This window comes from Lithobates pipiens, unplaced genomic scaffold, assembly GCF_037356315.1.
Source record: "Lithobates pipiens isolate NorthernLeopardFrog02 unplaced genomic scaffold, aLitPip1_a1.2 Scaffold_28, whole genome shotgun sequence".
NCBI lineage: Eukaryota > Metazoa > Chordata > Amphibia > Anura > Ranidae > Lithobates > Lithobates pipiens.
In genome coordinates, this window is record NW_027507789.1 from 153,842,718 (window position 1) to 153,867,426 (window position 24,709).

General features: G+C 42.9%; 1 protein-coding gene across 1 annotated transcript in view; it reads left to right on the top strand.

Annotated features, from left to right (window-relative positions):
• Positions 1-24,709, top strand: part of NPEPPS (aminopeptidase puromycin sensitive) — a 136,036-nt gene that overhangs the window by 79,858 nt on the left and 31,469 nt on the right. Inside the window, exons 10-19 of the mRNA XM_077459722.1 lie at positions 917-1,081; positions 9,031-9,135; positions 13,266-13,326; positions 13,461-13,570; positions 14,094-14,157; positions 14,453-14,592; positions 19,827-19,961; positions 20,296-20,515; positions 21,390-21,532; positions 21,619-21,675. Of these exons, the coding sequence (XP_077315848.1) occupies positions 917-1,081; positions 9,031-9,135; positions 13,266-13,326; positions 13,461-13,570; positions 14,094-14,157; positions 14,453-14,592; positions 19,827-19,961; positions 20,296-20,515; positions 21,390-21,532; positions 21,619-21,675 (1,200 nt within the window). The remainder of the gene's footprint in view (positions 1-916; positions 1,082-9,030; positions 9,136-13,265; positions 13,327-13,460; positions 13,571-14,093; positions 14,158-14,452; positions 14,593-19,826; positions 19,962-20,295; positions 20,516-21,389; positions 21,533-21,618; positions 21,676-24,709) is intronic.

Sequence of the window (24,709 nt, forward strand, 5' to 3'; positions counted from 1 at the left end):
AGCGCAAAAAATAAAACCCGCAGGGGTGATCAAATACCACCAAAAAGCTCTATTTGTGGGGAAAAAAGGACATCAATTTTGTTTCGGAGCCACGTCGCACGACCGCGCAATTGGCAGTTAAAGCGGCGCCGTGCCAAATCGCAAAAAGTGCTGTGGTCAGGAAGGGGGTAAATTCTTCCGGGGCTGAAGTGGTTAATGCTATTCTTTGCTCACTTGTTAATGTACAGTATTTATACAGTTCTGTTCAATTCTGAAGGTTTCTCCAATCTTGTGTTAGTCTCTTAAAGCGTTGGTAAACTCCGATTTTGAACTTGTACCTACAGGTAAGCCTATAATAGGACTTTATCTGTAGGCACTTTGAATATCTCCTAAACTTGCACTTTTTAGGAGATATTTACCCTGGATGCGGCCTTAAGAGTTCTGTGCTGTAAACTGTGACTCCTCTGCGCATGCGCAGGAGCAACCTGCATCACGGTATAGCTATTCAAAGGACTGGAGCCAGCGAACCCAGAAGGAAGACCAGGGCAAGATAGAAGCCTTGTCAACAGTGACAGCGCATCTCCTGGAGGGCTTTGTTCTAAGGTAAGTATTTATTAATGTGCTAGTATGTGAATCTATTTATTTTAATATTTAAATTTTTTTTTTTTTTTTTTTTAAAGGCCCTGGTTTACTTTTGCTTTACCAAAGATAGCCACAACAGGGTTTTGTGACGGGGAGGAAAAAGTTTTAGATTTATTTTTAAATCTACATATTTTTTTAAACCCTCTCCTTTTAAAATCCTTAATTACATCTTTGCCTTCCTCTGTGATACTATATGCGCCCGACATGAACAGTATTAGAGATCATTGAGAGGTTTTTGAGCAGCAGGCACTGATTCAAAAGATTATTTTAACATTTCTTATATTCTTTTTGACAGGAATGGTGGACCCATTTATGGCTGAATGAAGGCTTTGCTTCCTGGATTGAATATCTCTGTGTGGATCACTGCTTCCCAGAATATGACATATGGACACAGTTTGTCTCTGCAGATTATACCCGTGCTCAAGAACTGGATGCACTGGATAACAGCCATCCGATAGAGGTTACATTTTGTGTTTGTTTTTTTTTGTTTTTTTGTTTTTTTGTCCAAGGCAGATTATTTAAAACGGATCAAAATGGGTAATTCATAAAAAGTTGATATCTTTTTAAAACCTTTATTGGGGAATACAGTTATCCATTGGGGTATTGGCCCATTCACTAGAAAGACACCAAGCCAAACGGTGAAAGCTGCTTTTGAATTTGTCCCTGGTGTATCTCCCTGCTTTCCAGCAGTTTCACACAAGGCCCCAAGTATACACTGCTAAAAACTCAGTCTGGTAGTGTACTGAGCTATCGTTTTTCTAATTGCTGTGGTTAGCACAGATATCCAGATTTACTTAAAATGCATGGTTCTTTTCATCAATATCCGGGGGGGCGAAAATAATTTGATCCCCTGCAGGTTTTGTAAGTTTGCCCACGTACAAAGAAAGGAAGGGTCTATAATTATCAATAAATTGAGTTCCCGTTCTGTGATTTAATTAAGTATTTGATCCCCTACCAACCAACAGTAATTCTGGCTCCCACAGACTGGCTACATTATGTGTCATGTGGTACACAGATTAGTCCTGTCAATTTAAGAAGACACTCATGACAAATCGTTGTGTATAAGACACCTGTCCACAGAATCTTTCTTCCTTTCAAACCCACCGTCATGGGCAAGACCAACGCTGTCAAAGGATGTTTGTGACAAGATTGTAGACCTGCACAAGGCTGGAATGGAATAAAAGACCATCAGCAAGAATCTTGAAGAGAAGGAGACAACTGTTGGAGCGATTATTTGCAAATGGAATGGGGTAAGGATGATCGTGAGACTATCAGCCCAGTACTACATGGGAGCAGCTTGTGAATGATCTCAAGGCAGTTGGGACCACAGTCACCAAACAAACCATTGATAACAATACACCACCATGGATTGAAATCCTGCAGTGTCCACAAGGACCCCTTCCTCAAGAAGGCACATGTACAGGCCCATCTTAAGTTTGCCCATGGACATCTAAAAGGATTAAGAGAAAGTGCTGTGGTTAGAGGAGACCAAAATTGAGCTCTTTGGCATTAACTTGACTCGCCGTGTTTGGAGGAAGAAAAATGCTGGTCATGAACCCAAGAACACCTACAGTCAAGCACAGAGGTAGAAAAGTGCTTTGGGGAGGTTTCTCTGCTAGTGGTACAGGCCGACTTTGCCGCATTGAAGGGCCAATGGACAGGGCCATGTATTGTAAATCTGCCTTCAGCCAGAACATTGAAGATGGGTCTTCAAGCATGAGAATGACCCAAAACATGCCACCAAAGTAACAAAGTTAGGGGCTCAAGAAGAAGCATATTAGGGTCATGGAGTGGCCTAGCCAGTCTCAAGACCTTAATCCTATAGAAAATTTATGGAGGGAGCTGAAACTTGCCAAAAAAACTTTAAGGATTTAGAGATCATCTGTAAAGAAGGGTGGACCAAAATCCCACCTGAGATGTGTCCAAACCTGGTAACCAACTACATGAAAAGTCTTGCCAACAAGGATTTCTCCACCAAGTCATGTTTTGCTTGGGGATCAAATGCTTTACTCCTCTGCAAGTGAGCAAACTTATAAAGTATCTACAGTGGGGACATTTTTTGATCCCCTGCAGATTTTGTAATACATTGTTCTTCTTGCAAACATTTGTAGAAATAGAAACCATAAACATTTCTTTTATTAAAAAAGGTGGTAATTATACTCCCCAACAGGTCCATCAAAGCTTGCCAAAATATTACAACATCTCCAAGACCTAGATACATCACATCTCTTGGCGGGATGATAAAAATCCAAAAAGCTATGATAAAAAGTTCAAAAGGTTAACATGTTTTGAGGGACTTCCCTCTTTCTGAAACTTTGTACGGGCAGGCAGTTTAACACTGACGGGAAGAATTAATGAACTAGAACAGCATGCCACAGCACCATGGTAGTTCATTGAGAACTACAAGCGGACAGCCGCAAAGGCGGACGTTACTTGTAATTTTTGCATTCACAGAACTCTAACTAAATAATGCGGCCAGGCCATGTGTGTTTTTTGTTTTGTTTGTTTTTTTTAAGATTGTGACAACAAGCGGGTGGAGAAGGTCCCCCTTGACAGGGGTAGTGGGGCTGGTGCATTTGTATCATGTTACACCCTGAATATGGGTGTAACACGTTACAAAGTGTAACCTTGGATGCAAAATGTCATCAATTGCAATCTTTTCATGGTTTCTAAAGCAATCTTCCTTCTTTTCATTGAGTGACTTTATGTAGTAGTTTCATGTACATGTGCATATATTTCCACTTACAGGAGGATTGATGACTAGGAAAAAATTGAAAATGGGCCAGTACCTTCCAATGGCTGTACCCCTGTACCTGCTTTATTAGTTTAGTGTCCTAATGAGGTAGACTCTGTGGGTCAATACTTCTCATGTATGGATGTCCTGTTTGCGTGCAGTCGGCCAATAAATACCCTGTCATCTTGGGTACCTGAAAATTACACATTTCACTGCAACAGCCTGCACTTGACTGTTTTCTTGGCAGTGCTCTACCTGGCTAGTGCTTGCCCTGCTGAGATTGGCATTAAATCTCTCTAGGTTTTATAGCCACCAAACCCAGTTCCCGGCTGGCCCGGAAGACTTTACCAGTACAGAATGAAGCTGTGGTTGTCTGCTTTTTCCTGTACCCAGGAGTGTTTTATTGCTTTTGGCAACCTCCTTTTTATTTGCAGCTTAGGCCATGTGCAGACCTACTGCATCATCTTTTGTGGGCCATTCCTGGGTCCTCAGTTTCAGGAAATAGGCAGGGCATCACAGATGCAGGAGCCATCAATCCCAGATTTTTTTTTATTTTTTTACTACAAATAGGAGGTGCTTCTAAGTGCAGTAAGACCCCTTTCACACTGGAGGCTTTTTTCAGGGGCTTTAGCGCTAAAAATAGCGCCTGAAAAAAGGCCTCAGCTGCGATCCCAGTGTGAAAGCCCAAGTGAAAAATAGTCTGGGTACTAGGACTGGATGCTGGAAAACACCCAACGCGATATTCATTGACATTCACTTTTATACTGAAACCGTCTGACCCCTTTGGATCACTGCTCTGGCACTGACCCCTGGCGCCCCCTGGTGACACTCAGAGGACAATTTGCAGCTTATTTTAACATTTTGGGTATTTTCTCTAGCCGCATTTACCATCTCAAAAGGTACAGATAAACATGGTTTAATCATGTTGAATACTATATCCTCTTACTCTGTACATCATTTTAAATGTAATTTTTCTTGTTATAGAAAGCATAGTGTTCCCTTTTAGCTGATGCTTATGCACCCCTGAAGAAAATCCATTTTCGAAATGCGTTGGGTATTTTCCATTTTTGTTCGGGGGCTTTTTGCCACTATACTGCATCTAGTCCTAGTACCCAGCCTATTTTTAACTTGTATTGTCAGTTTTTTGTAATTTGTGTAACCATAAAGAATCTGTAAACTTTTGATAACCTTTCCAATCTTTTTTTTTTTTTTTTTTTTTTTTTTTTTTTACTTATGTATTCTGACTTGGTGCCTAAAAAGTCCCCCTATGAGGGTTCTCTCCATTTGTATAATATAGGAATGTTGACACGCCATCAGCTGCTCTCCATTTTCAACTGCCTTGTAGCTGGCAACTTCCCTGAGTAGACTTTGGGACCTGCTTGCACCGTTAGTGGCCTTTAAGTGGATCTAAGTTCTCCTCTTTTACAGCCAAGGAACCTGACATCTTTGCCTCTGTTTGATTTGTAGTTGCCATGGTGAATGAATGCAACTCTCTTAGGAAACTGTTAAATTGATGGGATTAATTCCGCTTTAAGTTATATAGTATAAGGGGAACTCCTTCACTATGCAGGGTCTGCTCAAACCTTCCTTTACAAATCTGAACCCTCCTTGGTGCCTTCAGGTTTGTGTATGCGGGTAGCTACCTTACTGTTAAGACATTGCCCTCTGTAATGAAGGTTTTTTTTTGGCCAATCATACTTGCCTAGGTGGATGCACATTCGGTGCGATGCTACAGCTGTCCCCGTTGCCTCTTCACTGAGAACTGAGCTATCTCACCACTCCCTATGTCAATCAGCAGATCTCCTGCTCTGCTCCACCACGCTGATTGGAGCACCGAACTGTGGACGGGCGGGGAGCGGCCATCTCAGTGGCTCGCTGAGAGGCTGAGACTGCCATCAGTCCAGGCACCTGGCAGATAGACTTCTGAAGTCGGGATGACATGGTGCCTGGACTGATCTTGGTGACATCAGCAGAGAGCAGACTTCAGACTGCTCTTTGCTGAAAACGCCTCACAGGAGTGAAAAACTGATTTCACCCCTGTGACCCAGAGGAGAAGCCCAGCTGAATGAGCGCAGGCCTGTGGACTTAACCTTTAATCCTCCCCAGCCACTCCCCCACTCCCCAAAGTATACTCAAGTCATATGCACCTTCTCATTATGCTTTACAACTTCAGGGGCATAGTTACCTGCATGCTCAATTAAAACTACGCTGCATAATCTTTTCTTCATTGATACCTGGTGAACCATTTACCCACATCGAGACTCTCTGTATACCCATCCTACACCCCAATAATCCACCTCTTCAATCACAACATTTTATCCTCTTTATGCAAAGCTACTATTGTGATTATTATTATTTTTTTGGACCACACTTCTACCTCCGGCATGTTAATACTTGCCCATAAGCAACATAATCAAGCTGACTGCTCAATCATCTCTGATCCACAATTTCAGGCTACCGGTCACACTCTAGCTGACACATAGTGTTGTCCTTTGAAAGACCTGTAAGTGTTTTGCAGGGTAATTCTAATACATCTATACTGTACAAATTAAAACTTTTGATAGTGTCAAATGCCTAGAACTAACCCTCAAACAAACCTTCACTAAGTGGCATCTAAGCTGAAACTTTGAATCTTTGCAATCCTTTCCACTCAAGCACTACCTCTTCTAATGTAGAAAACCTACCTTTGCAACTCCGCTCTACAATCTTTCTCCTAAAGATAGGAACTTCTTAGACAAGCCAAAATGTCATGATGGCACATAAGTACAAAAGAACATCAACAAAACATACAGTGGAAAATCGATAAGAGCGCAACGGTCGAAAGCCCTAGTACTAGAGTTGCACGATTCTGGCTAAAATGAGAATCATGATTTTTTTGCTTAGAAGATAGATCACGATTCTCTCACAATTCTCGCGGCCTAACATCTTTCACATTAAAACAAACAAAAAATTTTTTACCGTTTCGTTTTTTTTATTTTTATTTATTGAAGTGTATTTTTTCTCAAAAAATTGCATTTGAAAGACTGCTGGGCAAATACAGTGTGACATAAAATATTGCAGCAATTGCCATTTTATTCCCTAGGGTCTTTTTTTTATGTGTGTGTGTGTGTGTGTGTGTGTGTGTGTGTGTGTGTGTGTGTGTGTGTGTGTGTGTGTGTTCGTTCCAAGTAATTTTTAGCAAAAAATATTGATTTTAACTTAGAATTGTTAGAAAAAGATTCAGACTTTAAGTGGTTAAACTTCCTGCATTTACACACATTTGAAAGCTTGGCAGACTGCCCAGATTATTTGTTTACACAAGAAGTTCTTTCCCTTTGATCTAAGAAGTTTAGTTACAATGTTTCAAGTTCTACACTTGGCAGATTGCCCCAGATGCTTTCTTTTGACAGCTGAGTGAGCAGATAATCTTCACTTCTTATATATGAAAGAATCCCTACTCTCAGCAGGAGAGATGTCAGGGGGGGTGAATGGAGATCATGGTTTATGGTGCAGCTCTACCTAGTACAGCATCTTCTGTTTTTCATATTCACATATTTTGTGTATGAACCCCTGAGCATGACCAGGAACCAATCAAATGGAATAGACCAAGGGGCTAATGACCCTTCACACCTGCAATAGCCTATGCATTACCGATTTTACCCTCATTAAATAAAAACTTCAGCATAAGCTACTTTTCAGGTTTACAAGTCTTCAACTCCCTGCTTGTTTGAATAACCTTCCCAATGAGACACTCTTGCTGCCAATTTCTGTAATAGGCCTCAGCGACTGTGTTAACGATTGCTCTAACATTGGATTGAAAAGTTTTACTAAAATATCCTCCTGTATTTACCATATTCACAAGAACTGATTGATCTTGACCAAGCAAGGTTCATACCCGTGTAGAGTGTAAGGGTCAATACAGTAAGAACCTTGAGTTTGACTCGGTAAGCTACACATTCTAAAACTCCACTCCTTTTTACGCTCAACTGATGCAGACAAAGCATTCCACCGGGTTGGCATGAACTCTGCTAATTTATTCTTAAAGTCAAGCTCAACTCAAAGGGAAGTTCTGCTTTAAGGCCTCTCCTCCCTCTTCACCAATTAACACTTTTTTGGGGTGCGGGTACCTGGTTTTAATGGAGGTTCTCAATCTCCCTCCCTCCAATCTTCTGGGACAGGTCCCAGAAGACTGCAGGACCATTCACAGTGTGCAGCACAGCTCACGCATGCACAGTGGGACCCCGGCTGAGCAGCGCAAGCTATCACAACCGGGTGAGAGAGAGGCAGAGGCGACTCCATGTCCCCAGTGCAGGGGGGATTATGCAGAGCAGCGTTGGCAGCTAGTACACATGTTCAGTTTACAGTTTTTCTATGCTTAGCATTCCTTCTCTGATCACATGTGACTATAGATTCGCACATGTGGGCATATACACAGTTGTAAATGACAGCCCCCTCCCTCCATCCATGCCCACTTACCAGCTAAACACAATGGGAGCGGAATATGGCATGTTAGTTGAAAGAGGCTTCACCTACTTCTTATTCTAAGCACTAAAATGCATTTTTCTTCGTTTGTTATACAAATACATAATCTTTCTTCATAATTTTAGTCCAAACTGTATTCTGCTACATTTCTTTGAAAATAACCCAAATCACTGTATATTTGGTCTAATTGATCTAATTTCTTGAGGCCTAAAAATGACAGGACAGTACAAATATCCCTCAAATTACCTCTTTTTGGAAGGTAGACAGTCCAGGGTATTTAGCTGTAATTTCATCAAATTTTTTTGGAAAATGAAGAAATTGCAGTCACCAGTGCAGTAAAGAATCATATAACTGATTAGGGGCTGATCAAGGCTGGTGACGGTATTTAAAAAAAATAAAATAATAATGGGTGACGATTCCGTCGCTGCGCATTTGGGGAGGACATCCTATGACTCCACACAGCACGTGGCTGTCAGTTGTTTATAGGCCAGACAGGAACTGGTTAATGTCCAAAAGTCTTCCTTAGCCCTGTCCTGTTAGTTGAAATTCCTAATAGCTATGTTCCTAATTAAAGTGATTGTAAAGTCTCGTTAAAAATAAATAACAAACGTGTCATACTTCTTCATGGAACCCTGACCTGGCCCCGCCCCTGATTGGCTGGCTGACTGACTCCTGTGTCTAAGCCAATCAGGAGGAGTGTCCTGGACAGCTTAGACACTCGTGGACATCACTGGAGAGAGATGGGGCTCAGGTAAGTAATTGGGGGGGGGGGGGGGGGTTGCTAGGGAGGCTTCTGCACACACAGGTTTTTTTATGCTAATGCATTAAGATAAAAAAAACCTTCTGCCTTTACAACTCCTTTAAGGAGAAAGCAGAGGGAAATGCAGACATGGTATGTGGCATAGTAATAGTATAAAGGCAGTTTTCAGACTATTTTTATTTTTCAAAAATGTTATCAATATGTGCCTTCGGTTTTGTGCTGTTTTAAAACCGCAAAAACTATATATATATATTATAATATATATATATATATATATATATATATATATATATATATATATATATATATATATATATATATATATATATATATATATATATATATATATATATATATATATTTATATATTAATAATTTTAATTGTGTGGTTTGTTAGGCTATGTGTCCCCTATATATTAACATCTTTCCTTCTATATTTACTTTTTGTGTCTAGGTCAGTGTGGGACACCCCTCTGAAGTGGATGAAATATTTGATGCCATATCATACAGCAAAGGTGCATCAGTGATCCGTATGCTCCATGACTACATTGGAGATGAGGTAAAATGCTGGAGATTTAAAGTGGTTGCCATTGCTGACTTTCTAAAATTGCTACGTGGCTGACTCTCATGCTGACACTAAGGCCCCTTTCACACTGGGGCAGGAGTGGCATCGGCGGTAAAGCGGCGCTATTTTTAGTGCCACTTTGCCATTGTTTTAGCGGTGGTATGCGGCCGCTAGCGGGGTGGTTTTAACCCCCACTAGTGGCCGAAAAAGGGTTAAAACCACCCGCAAAGCGCCACTGCAGCGGCGCTTTGCCGGTGCTATAGCCACGCTGCCCCATTGATTTCAGTGGGTAGGAGCGGTGAATACACCGCTCCAAAGATGCGGCTAACAGGACTTTTTTCACCGTCCTGCTACTGCACCGCTCCAGTGTGAAAGCCGGAGGGCTTTCACACTGGAGTGAAAGGGGCCAGATTTTTTCAGGTGCTATTTTTAGCGCTGTCAAGCCTGAAAAACGGCCCAGTGTGAAAGGGGCCTAAAGCTGGCCATGTTCATGTGTGTGTTTTTTTTTTTTTTCTGTTCAACTCTCTGAAAAGATTCCTTATTCTTCACTAACTAGGTGGATGGAGGAATCTTCCTCCGCCAGTGCTTTTTGTATTCATTTTTTTTTTTTTTTTTAAGGGTTTAATTTGCCAAATGTAGATGCAAGTCAATGCAGAAAGTTGGGTGCGTTTATAGCATGTACAGTATATATAATAGTGCAGTAGTACAAGATTTTCAGTCTCTGATATCATTTAAATATACATTCGGCTCTTATTTTTTTTTTTCTTTTTCTTTTTTTTTTTTTTTTTTTTTTTTTTTTAATCAAAGCATCAATCTTACCATGTGCTTCACATACATAAACGATATCCTTTCCATATTTCAGTAACAGATTAATAAACTGGAGGTAACCTCATTCCATAAATCTAGAGTGCCGCATGCTGTTCTCCACCTACTACTATGATCCTGCAGTCATTTTGTTCAAAGTGTAACCATCCCCCCCCCCGCACTGTCATTAGAGGTTTTTCTTAAGTGTCAGATTGCACATTTTCCTTAGATCTAGCTTCCCTGAACTTTAACGTTCTTAGGACAGCCCCTTGACTCGTAAGTCATTTTATATAATGTGACATTGGTATTAACTAGACTTTTCCAGGCAGTTAGCGTGAAATAGTCTCTCTTAATCCAGTTAAGGACAATCAACTTTCTAACATAGTATAGCAGTAATTTTAAGAGTGTTCTCATGTTATTACTCATAACTTCATCCTCTGATACCCAGTAGGCCCAGCAACAGGCTACAAATGTTTGGGAGATCAACAGTATCCGCAATGAATTGCGTTACTTGTCACCATAATGGGCGTATTCTATTAGTTCCAGACCATATGAAAAAATGAGCCCTAGGCACTTATGACATGTGGGGTTGTCTTTTCGCCCCATTTTATATACAGTAACCTCATCGCAGTATAGTACATTTGGTGTAGGTATCTAAGGTGTGTCTAGCTGAAATTACTGTGGACAGGTGGTCAGTACTTCCTCCCAATGTTCCTCTGTAAGGTCTGGGATAATATCTCGGTAATAATAGAGATCCGTTTTGTATGATTGAGGTCAGCAAGGAGTCTTTCCAAATTTCGAGTTGACAAGAGAGACAGGCCCTGTCTCAAATTGAGCATGGGCAGCGTGCTTCAACCTAGTGAACTGGAATGCCCAAGAGTCTGCGATATTCAGCTCCCTCTTTGTACAAATGATTTCAGTGCTTTGTATTCACAGCAGCTCCTGCAGCTTTCAAAATGCACTGATCGTTGGCTCCAGCTGCTAGTTGAGGACAATTTTCCAACATTCTCCATCAGTAAAAATTGATTAGAATGGCCACACACTGGTGGAAACGCAACCAGTCCCTGCTGAACTGCCAAATTTTGGTTTGTCTGTGGCCATCTTAACTTCAGTATTTTTAGTCCTAGACACAGAAAATGCATGCAGATCAGGAGCTCCAACTTTTCTTCCTGACAAGTTTTCCATGTCTGTGACTCGGAAGCCAGTGACAAACTTTCAACTTGCATTTTTTTAGGTCAGCTGCATTTGCAGCCAAGGTAATTTTTCTTGACAGGTGTGCTTTAACCGCTTCCGGACCGCCCCACATATATTTACTGCAGCAGAGAGACCCTTCAGCATGAAATCGTGTATCTGTACATGATTACGATTGGCACGTCTGGGGTCCGCCACCAGCGACCCGCTCCCGCTGTGATTGGACACAGCGGTAGCCAATCAGTGGGCTGTTCCTGAGGCAGACAGAACGGCGGTCTGCCTATGTAAACAAGGCAGATGGCTGTTCTGTCAGAAGGGAAGATGGAGATCTGTCTTCCCCCAGTCAAAGGACCCCCCACAGTTGGCTAGCACTCCCAGGGAACACATTTAATTCTGTGATCGCCTGTTAACCCCCTTCCCTGCCAGTGTTATTAGTACAGTGACAGTTTATTTTTATTTTTTTGGTACTGATCACTGTATTGGTGTCGGTGTGAGATTTGTCAGTCGCAATGTCGCAGTGCCGTTAAAAATCATTGATTGCCGTCATTACTAGTAAAAAAATAAAAATTAAAAGATGAAAATTCCATAAATATACCCCATAGTTTGTAGTTGCTATACACATACTTTTGCGCAAACCAATCAAAATCAACGCTTATTGGAAATTTTATTTTTTTATTTTTTTTTATATACCAAAAACATGGCAGAATACATATTGGCCTAAATTGATGAAGAAATTAGATTTTTTTTGTTTACTTGGATGTGTTTTATAGCAGATAGCAAATATAATTATTTTTTTTTCAAAATTGTCGGTCTTTTTTTGTTTATAGCGCTAAAAATAACGCAGAGGTGATCAATTACCACCAAAAGAAAGCTCTATTTGTGGGGAAAAAAGGACATACATTTTATTTGGGTCCAATGTTGCACGTCCCTGCAATTGTCAGTTAACCACTTACCGGGCATTTTCACCCCGTTCCTGTCCAGACCAGTTTTCAGCGCACATTTTGAATTACAATTGCGCGATCATGCAACACTTTACCTATATGATTTCCCCTCAAATAGCTTTCTTTTGGTGGTATTTGATCACCTCTGCAGTCTTTATTTTTTGCGGTTTAAACAAAAAGCGACAATTTTGAAAAAACACAATACTTTTTGCTATAGTAAATATCCCAATTTAAAAAAAATATATATTCTTCCTCAGTTTAGGGCGATATTTATTCTTCCACATATTTTTGGTAAAAAAAAAATCTCAAGCGTATATTGATTGGTTTGCACAAAAGTTATAGCGCCTACAAAATAGGGGCTAGATTTATGGCCTTTTTTTTTTTTTTTACTAGTAATGTGGTGGCGATCTGTGATTTTTTTATTTTTTTTAATTTATTCTTTTGCCAGTACTGTTATATTGCAGAGGACAAATTGGGACCATTGACAATTATACAGCGATCAGTGCTATAAATATGCACTTATTACTGTATAAATGTCACTGGCAGGGAAGGGGTTAACACTAGGACGATCAAGGGGCTAAATGTGTTACCTAGGGAGTGATTCTAACTGTGGAGGAGGGGGGGGACTGGACTGACCGGGGGAGGTGACCCATTGGTGTTCCTGTATACAAAGAACACATTGTCTCCTCTCCCCTGATTGTATGTGTAAACACATATAGATCCACGTCCTGACGCACGTCCCTGCTCTGTGACAAGCAGTCGCGGAAGGCCAGCAGACACCCGGCGCGTGCGTTGGCTCCCGAGTGACTGGCTGTGCGTGCCTCCTAGACGGCCGGGAAGCTGAGGACGTCATATCACAGCTTCCCAGGATGAGAGCCACCTTGCGGCTGTCATATTACTATACGTGGAATGGGAAGCGGGTAAAGTAACAGTGCAGAATTGCAAAACATGGCCTGGTCATGAGGGGGGGGTTAAATCTTCTGGAGCTGAAGAGTTTAATAATCAAGTCAGCTGTTTGTCATTACCAGCAATTTTTTTGTATTGTAATTCTTCTAATGCTGCACACATGGTTTCTCAAACAGTAGCTGCTGAAATAAGCAGAAGGCAAATAGCTGAAAAGTGACTTCTACAAGCCCAGCCAAACTTCATCTTTTCTTTTTTCCTTTTTTTTTTTACTCATCTGTACAGGATTTCCGTAAGGGCATGAATCAATACCTCATTAAATTCCAGGAAAAGAATGCTGCCACAGGTACTCCTAATCACTGTATTGTTTTTTTACCCTGTTTGTGATGGTTGTGATGCCACCGCCCAAACCTACCTTCCCTTTTCCCTTCCTCTCAGCTTCCTCTGGCACAGATGTAAACTGAGTACTCTTTTCTGCAGAGGATCTATGGGAATCTCTAGAGCAGGCCAGTGGGAAGCCAATCGCTGCTGTTATGAGCACCTGGACCAAACAGATGGGTTTCCCCTTAATATACGTGGAGTCAGAACAGGTACTTTAGCTGTCCAAGTCATTTTTTAATAGATTTCTTTTCTTTAGGCTGGGTTCACACTGCTGTGGTGATGAGATCGGATGGGATTCGCACCGCACTGCAGTGCAAATCACATCCGATCTCTTGTGCGATGCGAGTTCAGCCATACAGCTAGTATGGCTGAATTCGCATCGCACCCTGCCCAAACTCGCACAGGACCCTTTTTTTGGTTCGCAGGAGAATCGGATCGCATGGGTGTTCACACCATGCGATCCAATTCTTGTCCGAGTTTGCAGATCGCACTGCGATATGCGAACTCATCTGGGGGTGTCATTAACTTTTAACTGATACTCCCAGCCGTTTGCATAGGGCAGTGTGAACTGCCGCCGGGAGGCATGCGATTCAGGAATCCGCAGTGGATTCGCAGCATTCCCGCATCGCAGCAGTGTGAACCCAGCCTAAATGTCCTATTTCTTTTGGTTGCAAAACACTAAGTACTTGGACAACCATATACTAACTCAATCCCTGTGAACTTTCCTTTCAGAAGGAAGACTCCAGAATCTTAACGCTGTCTCAGAAGAAATTTTGTGCCAGTGGTCCTCACCATGGTAAGACTTTCCAGGCCTGCTATGCTTTTTGAGTGGCCACCTCTGGGCTTTGAGTGACCCCATTAGTGGTCTGCAGTCATTGAGTGACCTGATCCCAGGTTGCACACAATATTGTGCTTTTATAGGCACAATGCTGTCATTATAGTCTCTCTTGTGCTTTTCTGGAGCAGCTCAAAGCTATCCTACCTTTCTTTCTTCCTATTTCTCTTATCTCCTTTATTCTCCCGACGATAGGTTGGCGGGTAAGCCTCCAGCCCTTCTCTCCATATAACATCCTCCTATTGCCCTCGCTCAGGTGAGGAGAGTCCTCAGTGGATGGTACCGATCAGCATCTGCACCAGTGAATCCCCGGCCTCTGCTAAGTTAAGATTACTTATGGACAAGCCAGAGATGACAGTTGTGCTTGAAGGAGTGACCTCAGACCAGTGGGTGAAGGTGAGCCACAATGCAATGTGTATTGGTCTGTGTGGAAAATTGTGATGCCACTGCAGCATGTAGGGCTGACCTTGTCTTGTTTGACTTCAATGCTGTGCTTTCTGCTGTGAAACCATCTTGGCTGTATTATAAATATGCACAGAACACCCCAAAGACGCTACAATGTGAAATATTGCTAGGATTTCTGATCCTTTATCATGCAGTTGGAATGTTTGGGGCTTTTTTTTCTAGTGCTGTCATTACTCGATCTAGGGCCAGCCTGCCTGTGGGCTAAATTAAACCACTCATTATTCTTCCCACTTCCTATGAGCCAACGGCATTAAGAACCCTCCCCCAAGGTGTACATTATCTAGATCTTAACCCTGGTCTCAGGGGAATGTGGAGAAAATGGACAGTGACTTTGTGACTCGACTAAAATCACCTGAGTCCTGCAAAAAAAGGTATGCATGTAAATTTGGTATTGAACTCTGCTGTCGGCTCTTGCCTAGGTTATGTGTAACTCGTGAGGTAGTTGCAGAGTGCTTTACAGGTCCCCATGGCCGTGGTGCACCCATCTGATTGAATCCTGCCCCAGAAGACCCCTTAGGAGGGAATGCTCACCAGTGGAGCAAAAACTAGAGGTGAGACACATACTCTGGATTCCCATGTGTTCCTGTGGTGAACCAAAGGGTCTTCTGAGGACCTCTGCTGCTGTGAATAGGGCTTTTGCCCTTATTTACAGGGAGCCTGCTAATACTTATTTGTCTTTGTCCTCCTAAAAAGGGTACATTACTGTGCCCCGTCCGCAACACTTGGTTATATGGCTGGCGGCAGGAAGGGGGGAACTGCACAAGATTTGAATTTTGTTTCAATTAACCACTTCCTGAACACCGCACGCTGATGTACGTCAGCAGAATGGCATGGACAGGCAAATGGGCGTACAGGTACATCCCTTTAAATTTGCTCCGTGCCATCACGTGTGGATACCCGCGATCGTCTCACGGGGAAGAACGGGGAGATGCTAAAGTAAACAAGCATCTACCCGTTCTGCCTAGCAACAGTGTCACTGATCTCTGCTCCTTGTCATTGGAACACAGCCACGCCCCCAACAGCAACACGCCCCAGGACACACTTAACCCCTACACTGCCACCTAGTGGTTAATCCCTTCATTGCCAGTGTCATTTACACAAGAATTGGTGCATTTGTATAGCACTGATTGCTGTGTAAATGACAATGGTCCCAAAAATGTGTCAAAATGTCCGATGTGTCCGCCATAATGTCGCAGTCACAATAAAAATCACTGATCGCTGCCGTTACTAGTAAAAAAAAAAAAATATTAATAAAAATGCCATAAATCTATCCCCTATTTTGTAAGCGCTATAACTTTTGTGCAAACCAAACGTTTATTGGGCCCCCCCCCCCAAAAAAAAATATGTAGAGGAATACGTATTGGCCTAAAGTGAGGGGGGAAAAATGTTTTTTTACATTTTTGGGGGAATTTTATTATAGCAAAAAAATTTTTGTTTATGGCGCATAAAATAAACTGCAGAGGTGATCAAATACCACCGAAAGAAAGCTCTATTGGTAGGGAAAAAGGACGTCAATTTTGTTTGGGAGACACTGCACGACCATGGAGTTGTCAGTTAAAGCGGCACAGTGCCGAATCGCAAAAAGCGCTCTGGTCTGCAAAATGGTCCGGGGCTTAAGTGGTTAAGCAGCCATTACTACAGCTGTTCAGGCTCATTGCGCTGTCCAGCCATTCATAGGAAGCTTTGTATTTTCTGAATGAATACATAGTGTCCTCTGATTAACTGAGGTCGGGCTTGTGATGTCATCCACTCGCCTCTTCACCAAACAATGGAAGCCTTGCATTCATTAAAAAAATGATTTGGAATAAATTGTAGTACATACACAAGAAGAGATCCACGCTAAAAGTAAAGCAATTAACAGCTTGTATGTGGATTAGGTGGATGTATGAATTAAAATGTACTGACGTAAATGCCCCTTTATCAGGTGGATCTTACAGTGCCTTGCGAAAGTATTCAGCCCCCTTGAACTTTTCAACCTTTTGCCACATTTCAGGCTTCAAACATAAAGATATAAAAAAAATTATTTTTTGTGAAGAATCACCAACAAGTGGGACACAAATTGTGAAGTGGAACGAAATCTATTGGATTTTTGAAACACTAATAAAAAAAATGAAAAGTGGGGCGTGCAAAATTATTCAGCCCCCTTGCGTTAATACTTTGTAGAGCCACCTTTTGCTGCGATTACAGCTGCAAGTCGCTTGGGGTATGTCTCTATCAGTTTTGCACATCGAGAGACTGAAACTCTTGCCCATTCTTCCTTGCAAAACAGCTTGAGCTCAGTGAGGTTGAATGTGAACAGCAGTTTTCAGGTCTGGACTTTGACTTGGCCATTCTAACACCTGGATACGTTTATTTGTGAACCATTCCTTTGTAGATTTTGCTGTATGCTTGGGATCATTGTCTTGTTGGTAGATAAATCTCTGTCCCAGTTTCAGGTCTTTTGCAGACTCCAACAGGTTTTCATCCCGAATGGTCCTGTATTTGGCTGCACCCATCTTCCCCTCAATTTTAACCATCTTCCCTGTCCCTGCTGAAGAAAAGCATGCCCAAACCATGATGCTGCCACCACCATGTTTGACAGTGGGGATGGTGTGTTGAGGGTGATGAGCTGTATTGCTTTTACGCCAAACATATCGTTTTGCATTGTGGGCAAAAAGTTTGATTTTGATTTCATCTGACCAGAGCACCTTCTTCCACATGTTTAGGGTGTCTCCCAGGTGGCTTGTGGCAAACTTTAGACGAGACTTTTTATGGATATCTTTGGGAAATGGCTTTTTTCTTGCCACTCTTCCATAAAGGCCAGATTTGTGCAGTGTACGACTGATTGTTGTCTTATGGACAGACTCTCCCACCTCAGCTGTAGTTCTCTGCAGTTCATCCAGAGTGATCATGGGCCTCTTGGCTGCATCTCTGATCAGTCTTCTCCTTGTCTGAGCTGAAAGTTTAGAGGGACGGCAAGGTCTTGGTAGATTTGCAGTGGTCTGATACTCCCATTTCAAAATGATCGCTTGCACAGTGCTCCTTGGGATGTTTAAAGCTTGGGAAATCTTTTTGTATCCAAATCCGGCTTTAACCTTCTCCACAACAGTATTACGGACCTGCCTGGTGTGTTCCTTGGTCTTCATGATGCTCTCTGCGCTTTCAACAGAACCCTGAGACAATTACAAAGCAGGTGCATTTATACAGAGACTTGATTACACACAGGTGGATTCTATTTATCACCATCAGTCATTTAGGACAACATTGGATCATTCAGAGATCCTCGCTGAACTTCTGGAGTGAGTTTGCTGCACTGAAAGTAAAGGGGCCGAATAATTTTGCACGCACCACTTTTCAGTTTTTTATTTGCTAAAAAAGTTTAAAATATCCAATAGATTTTGTTCCACTTCACAATTGTGTCCCACTTGTTGGTGATTCTTCACAAAAAATTAAAATTTTATATCTTTGTTTGAAGCCTGAAATGTGGCAAAAGGTTGAAAAGTTCAAGAGGGCCGAATACTTTTGCAAGGCACTGTATGTCTGATCTTATGTTGAAAGGTAGATACTCCAATTTGTGAGAGTACCACTACTTTATAAAGAAGTGTGGGGGCTACTTAAGAGATTTGTTTGACTTGTTTGTTTTTATGGTGAATACTTTTGGAGGATTGGAGTTTTAAGTTAGCTGCTGCAGGCTTAATATTTTTTTTTCCTTCTACGCTGTGCATTTAGACCCCATTCACACCTGAGCGTTTTGTAGCTTGACGCCTGAAGCTACAAAACGCTGGAGGGGAAAAAATCCATTATTCTCAATGGAGATGGTTCACATCTCCACTCCAAGTCGCCTGAAGCCCAAACAAGTTCCAGACCCTTTTTTGTCGCGAATCGGGCTGATTTGGGCGTTTTTCTTCTTTTAACATTGGTGACCTTTTGCCCTGCACAAATTCGCGGCGAATCGCGGTAAAAAACGCTTGAAAACGCTACGCTCAGGTGTGAATGCAGCCTTAGTCTATATTTTTATTATACCTGGATTGGCCTTAGACAGTGATACACCGACCTTGTTTGTCTGCCAGCTGACACTTCTGTGGCCTCTACCAGATCAAATCTTTTCTTGTTTGCTGACTTTATTGATCTGGCTGGTGAAAACCAGGTTCTGAATGACGGGGACATTTCAGATTCGGTAAGCCTCACCATGCCCAAAGCTTGTGAACCTATGGTAATTCCTGTGAAGTTTATCATGGAAACCGAAGACAACTTTTTTTTTTTTTTTTCTTTTTTTCTTTACTAGTGTGAGCTTATGGGGATTTCTCCTTGTCTTTTGACATGTTTTTTTCTCCTTTCTTCAGCTTGGGGGGGTTGGTAGGTTAGGAGAATAAAACTTATCTTGGTACTATCAAGGTTTAGGTGTCTGCCCTCTCTGAAGAACAGCATCCTTTTGCTAATCATTCACTAATTCATACTTTTATGCAAGGGATTAAACATGTTGCTCACCCTTTTAGGCGCCCCCCCCCCCCCCCCCCAAACTGGTTAATTTGAAATCTGGGACCACCCCCCCCCCCCCCCCCCCCCCCCCACCCACCCCGAGGTGGTCTTTGCTTTTCAACTAAATGAGGATAATGTGTTCCTTTCTGTGCCTGACATCAGGTCACCTCAGGGACATCTTTCTTTTATTTCCTAGATGTTAGGATTTACCTTTCTGTGACTGCTTTGCTTAGGCAGACGTATTCCCTGTTTTTATTGCAGAAGGGCCCAAAAGCCTTTTGGGGGTCCATTATGCAATATTTCTGTGTGGCTTTTGGCAGGTTATTGTACAGGCCTACAAGTTGAAAGATGGTGTCTCAATGGTAAAGCCCACTCCACTAGGGCAGTAGGTGCTTCTTGGACTTTTCCTCATCAGGTCTCTGCTGTACATGTTTTTAGTTTTTCAAGGTCAGTTTTGTTTTGGTCCAAAGGTTCTGCAAGCAGCTATTTAATAGCTTTGGTTCCTATTTTTTGTATGTGTTTGACTGGCATCTAGTGTTCATGTATCTTGTTTAGTTCTCCTGTAGATGGCAATGTAACCCCATGTCGATTAGTGTCAAGCTGTATCCCTCAATGAGTTCTCAAGGAATAGGATTCTATAGTGTGTGTGTGTGTGTGTGTGTGTGTAAAAATCTGATTCTAATTGGTGTTTCCCTGTTCTTATCTAGTTAAATCCAGGAACTGTTGGCTTCTATCGCACCCAGTACAGCCCTTCTATGCTGGAGAGTTTGCTGCCTGGAATTAGAGACCTCTCCCTGCAGCCTGTAGACAGACTTGGGCTGCAGAACGACCTTTTTTTTATGGTGAGTATAAATATGGGACAAGCGTTGAAATTACAGGCGAACCATTTGGAATAAATAGGTGACAGAGGTGTGGAACTGTGAAATATGCATTCTCACCATCGCTAGTTCTCCAATCAGTAATAGTCAAGTGCCTGGCAAAGCACTTCCTCCTCCAAGTTTTGATAGTTGCTGTGAAATCTTTTCTGGGCCAATATCTGCGGTGAGATATTTATTCCTCAGTACTTGCCCCGCCTATCTACTTATTTAACCTGATTTTTTTTATTTTTTGCATAGTGCAAAGACATTGTTTATGAATGCTAATGGTCCCTTTTCTCATTCATGTGTATTCTTTTAGGCTCGGGCAGGCATCATCAGCACAGTTGAAGTCTTAAAAGTCATGGAGGCCTTTGTGAATGAGCCCAATTACACTGTTTGGAGTGACTTAAGTTGTAATTTAGGAATTCTATCAACTTTGTTATCTCATACAGAGTTTCATGAGGAAATTCAAGGCTTCATCAGAGATGTTTTTTCCCCTATTGGGCAGCGTTTGTGCTGGGACCCCAAACCCGGAGAGGGTAAGTATTTGGAGGGTCAGATTTGTCTAACCATGCACCAATTGTTTTTCCAAAATACCATGTTCATGTAGGCCTCATGCACACTGGACGTTTTTGTAGCTGCAGTTTTTGGCTTCAGGCTTTTATATATTATTTTTTTCTGCAGCCAGTAAACTCCCCAGCATGTTATCCATGCACACATAGGCTTTTATCAGCGTTTTCTGGCTGGAACAAAAACCCCAGAACTATTGGGATTTAAGAGGAGTTTTTCAGCTATAGAAGCCGAAGACTTTAAACGCTGAAAAACGTGGCTGTTTAACGTTTATCAGCGTTTTTGAGCCATAAGCTTTTGTGGGAGTGCAGTTTTGCTAAAAAAAAAAGGGGGAAAAACGCTGCAAATCTCATTCTACAACTACACTATTCTACAGTGAATGCTACTGCCATTTTTAGACCGTCCTTTGTGCATGAGGCCGTTGAGTGCAGAATTACTGTATTGCTAGTTTATATTGCAGCTTGCAAGGCATCCCTTCAAAACTAACTTTCTTATACCTAAAAAATAACCTTTCTTGACGTTTTTCTGTTTGATTGCCTCGGCTGCTTTCAGCAGGGGTGCAATGGGCAGGTAGGCAAGCATGCAAAAAATGTAATCTTTATCATTGAAACAGCTGCTGTAAAAATTTGTACATGATTTCAGAGGTTAGTTAGTGTTCCTTAAAGAAATTAAGTGGCTTAATAACAGACATCAGTTCTGGAGAATGACTGCCATCCCTGTATGTTTCAGTAAAGTTAATTTTTTTACACTTTATTTTATACGTTGCGATTTGCAGCTGGTTGAAGGTTGTAGTCCCTTATATTTTTGTGTGTTAACGTAGGCTTTAATTGTGTGTATCCTTAGGACATCTGGACGCTTTGCTGAGAGGTCTAGTATTAGGGAAGTTGGGAAAGGCTGGCGATAAACCTACCCTGGAGGAAGCTCGCCGCAGGTTTAAGGACCATGTTGAAGGAAAGAACACACTAAGTGCTGATCTCCGAAGCCCGGTTAGTTCTTCCTCTTCTGTTACCACTTTTTTTTTTTTTATTATGTATGAAACAAACACCGATGTGAACACTTGCTTTCTTCTTAGGTTTATGTAACTGTTCTGAAGCATGGAGACAGCTCAACGTTGGATACAATGCTAAAGGTCAGTCATCACATCAGACATGTTAATAACCACTTCCTGACCGCTGCACGGCAATATACGTCCTTACTTTGATGTGGTATATTGTTGTTATGGCAGTAGCTAGCTGCCATAACCCCGGTATCCTCGTTGTGACACTCGTGTTCTGCCAGTGGTCCGCTACAAGATAAAAGTGGTCTCTGCGGTGGATTCGCCGCAAGATCACTTTTATCGGCGGTGGGAGAAGGCCGACGTGTGACATGTTGGGTATCGATTTAATCAGCGTAACATTTTTCACAGTATAAAAAAATTGGGCTAACTTTTTTAGGGCTGCAACGAACGATTATTTTCATAATTTATTTGTTGGCTGATTATTGTCTCGGTTAATAACCTTAAAAAAAAAAAAAAAAAGTGGGTCAAATTGACGTTCATTTTCAACCACAGTGACAGGAAAATTTAGAAATAATAGAAAACTTCTTAGTCAAAGGAATTTTCAGACAGTGTGTGTGATTTTCGTTCAGATATTACATTCGTTTTAAAAACAAGTGAAAATTTCAAAAAAATTCTTTCATTCAGCGAAAAGATTTTTAGTCAGAATATTCTCATTCGAAAATTTATCTGTGTGACCAGCATAAGGCTCGGTACACGCCTATACAGTTTGCTTTTGATCTGTTTCTGCAGTGCCTTTTGCTGTGCATTTTTGATTTCTCTTATATTCACCGACCGACACAGCTCCTCTCTGTAACTACATGGGTTTTATAGCCTGTCATTAGGAGAAACCAGGCAAAATTGTTACACAATACACAGAACTTTAATCCCGCCCGGGGGGGGGGGGGGGGCAGGCCCCGTGCTATCAACCCTCCTCCTCCTGCTGCTGTTCGCAGCTTCAGTTTTTATTTTGCCTAGCAAGGAGAATGACCTAGGAAACCCTGCAGGCCTCTCGGTCCATATTTTTACTGCAGGTTTGCTGCTTTTTGCGCAAGATGAGATATCCTGAGATCATCTATCAACTGCCAGCAGGGTGACAGGCTGGTTAATGAAATCCTTGTAGTCCCCCCAGTCTGGCCATCGAGCTTGAGCAGGCCGCAGCTACGGCTCGGCAGGCCATGACATACCTCATGCTCCAGAGGTGGTCGGTGAGCTTCAATGCTCTGGGGTATACATATGACCGGGCTACTGATGTCTGGATCACAGTATACTGGGTCGGCAGCTACCCTGTAACTGCACAGGCGTAGGTCTGTGATGGAATGTCTCCCAGCTCTTCAGGACTGATAAGTACGGCTCTCCCTGCTTCGGTGGGGGGAGCAGCTGGGCATTCCCTGGGGTGTTGATTCGGGGCCACCTCACCTCCTTATCTTCTCTCCCAAGTCCCTATCACCCCTCCCTTCCCCCTCTGAGGGGAATGTCTGCATGCGCTGAGGGCGGTGTGTGTGTGGGGGTCGCTGTTTCTCACCTGTGGGGGCTCTGTGCGGTTGCTGTTCAGTCCAGGTCTGGGGGTCCCAAAAAAGCAGTTTTTGTGAAGGTTGTCTCTGTCAGCAGGCAGCTCATTTTTTATTTTTTTTTGCTCTGTTCACCACATGGTGCTGTTCCGGCAGCCACCTTGGATTTGGGAAAGCTATAGATTCCCCTGGGGAGCTTCAGCAGCCATTTTCCCTAGGATTCCTATTGATTCCATTGGCAGCCATTTTGTGAAAGCCTGAATGCTTTCTTCACTGCTGGCCTCTTGTGACAGCATGACATGTGCTTTCTCTTGTTACTTCCTGTATCCCCCGTGTGTGAGGGACACTGGATGGCTCTGTGCTGAACGCTGAAGCTGTTCTGCAGATTGTTGCACCGCTGTTAGAGCTGCTGCTGACAGTTTTTTCTCCTGTCTGCATCTGGGAACCTCCTAGGGACTACAGGCACTATTGTTGGCATTCACTGAACGCCCCAGGGTGGTGCGTCTAGCGCTAAGCACCCCTTCCGTCCCCCCCCCCCCCCCCCCCCCCCCGCGGGTGTTTCTTTCCCCGAAATCCAGGCTATAGCAACCGGGTCACCTGCGGTTAGTGCGGTGCGCATGGACACCCTGACAGCGTTCCTGGGCTCCTATGTTGCTAAGATAGAGTCGGCACGGGGCAGGAAAGGTGCACGTAAGAGGCCCCTGCCCCCCCCCCTTCCTCTGGGCAGAGCTCTGATGCAGACTCGGGCCCTGCTGCGGCTGGAGACCCCTGCTCTGAGCTCTATCAGACATGGTTGACCAGGATCATACGGACAGTGAGGATGATTCCCCGTCCGGGCGCGACAAGGTGCTTGTTGGAGCACTTATCACAACTGTGCGTGATACCCCGAAGATTCAGGAGCCAGCGGATTCCTCTGCTGATGTACCAGTCCCTTTTGGGTCCCACAAGCCAGCATGATCACCTAAGATGTTCCCGTATTTGACTTATTTTGACAAATTCATCTACAGGGAATGGGGTCAGACTTTTTTGGTCCCCAAAAACTTGGCGGTGCGTTACCCCTTTGGGGAAATCCTTCTTAAAAAGTGGTCGGCTCCTGTGGTCGTGGACCCCCCAGTATCTAGTTTAAATAAAGTAACCACGATCCCGGTTGAGGGGACTCCTGCATTCAAGGATCCCACAGACAGGAAGGCCGAAGCAGTGGCTCATTCCTTGTTTACGGTTGTGGGGTCAACCGTGCGTCCTGCACTGGTGTCGAAGACACTGACTGAGTGGGCAAAACTTTTGCATCGCGAATTGGGAGAGCAGAATGCCTCCCCTGTCTGCGTAGAGCTAGGAGACCAACTAATGCATGGCCTTAAGTACGTTTGTGACGCGACCCTGGATACTCTCCCTCTGCTATCCAGGCCTCAGTGTCAGCCGTGGTGCTGAGGCGCCTTATTTGGCTGAATTGCTGGTGTCCTGACCAGGCATCGAAGAAAGCCCTGACGGATCTTCCCTTTCTTGGCGAACAGCTCTTTGGAGCCTGGTTGGATGACGTTATTAAAAATGCCACGGGTGGTAAGAGTACACTACTCCCACAGGCCAGGAAGGCTAAGGAGCCACGCCGCAGGCAAGGGTCC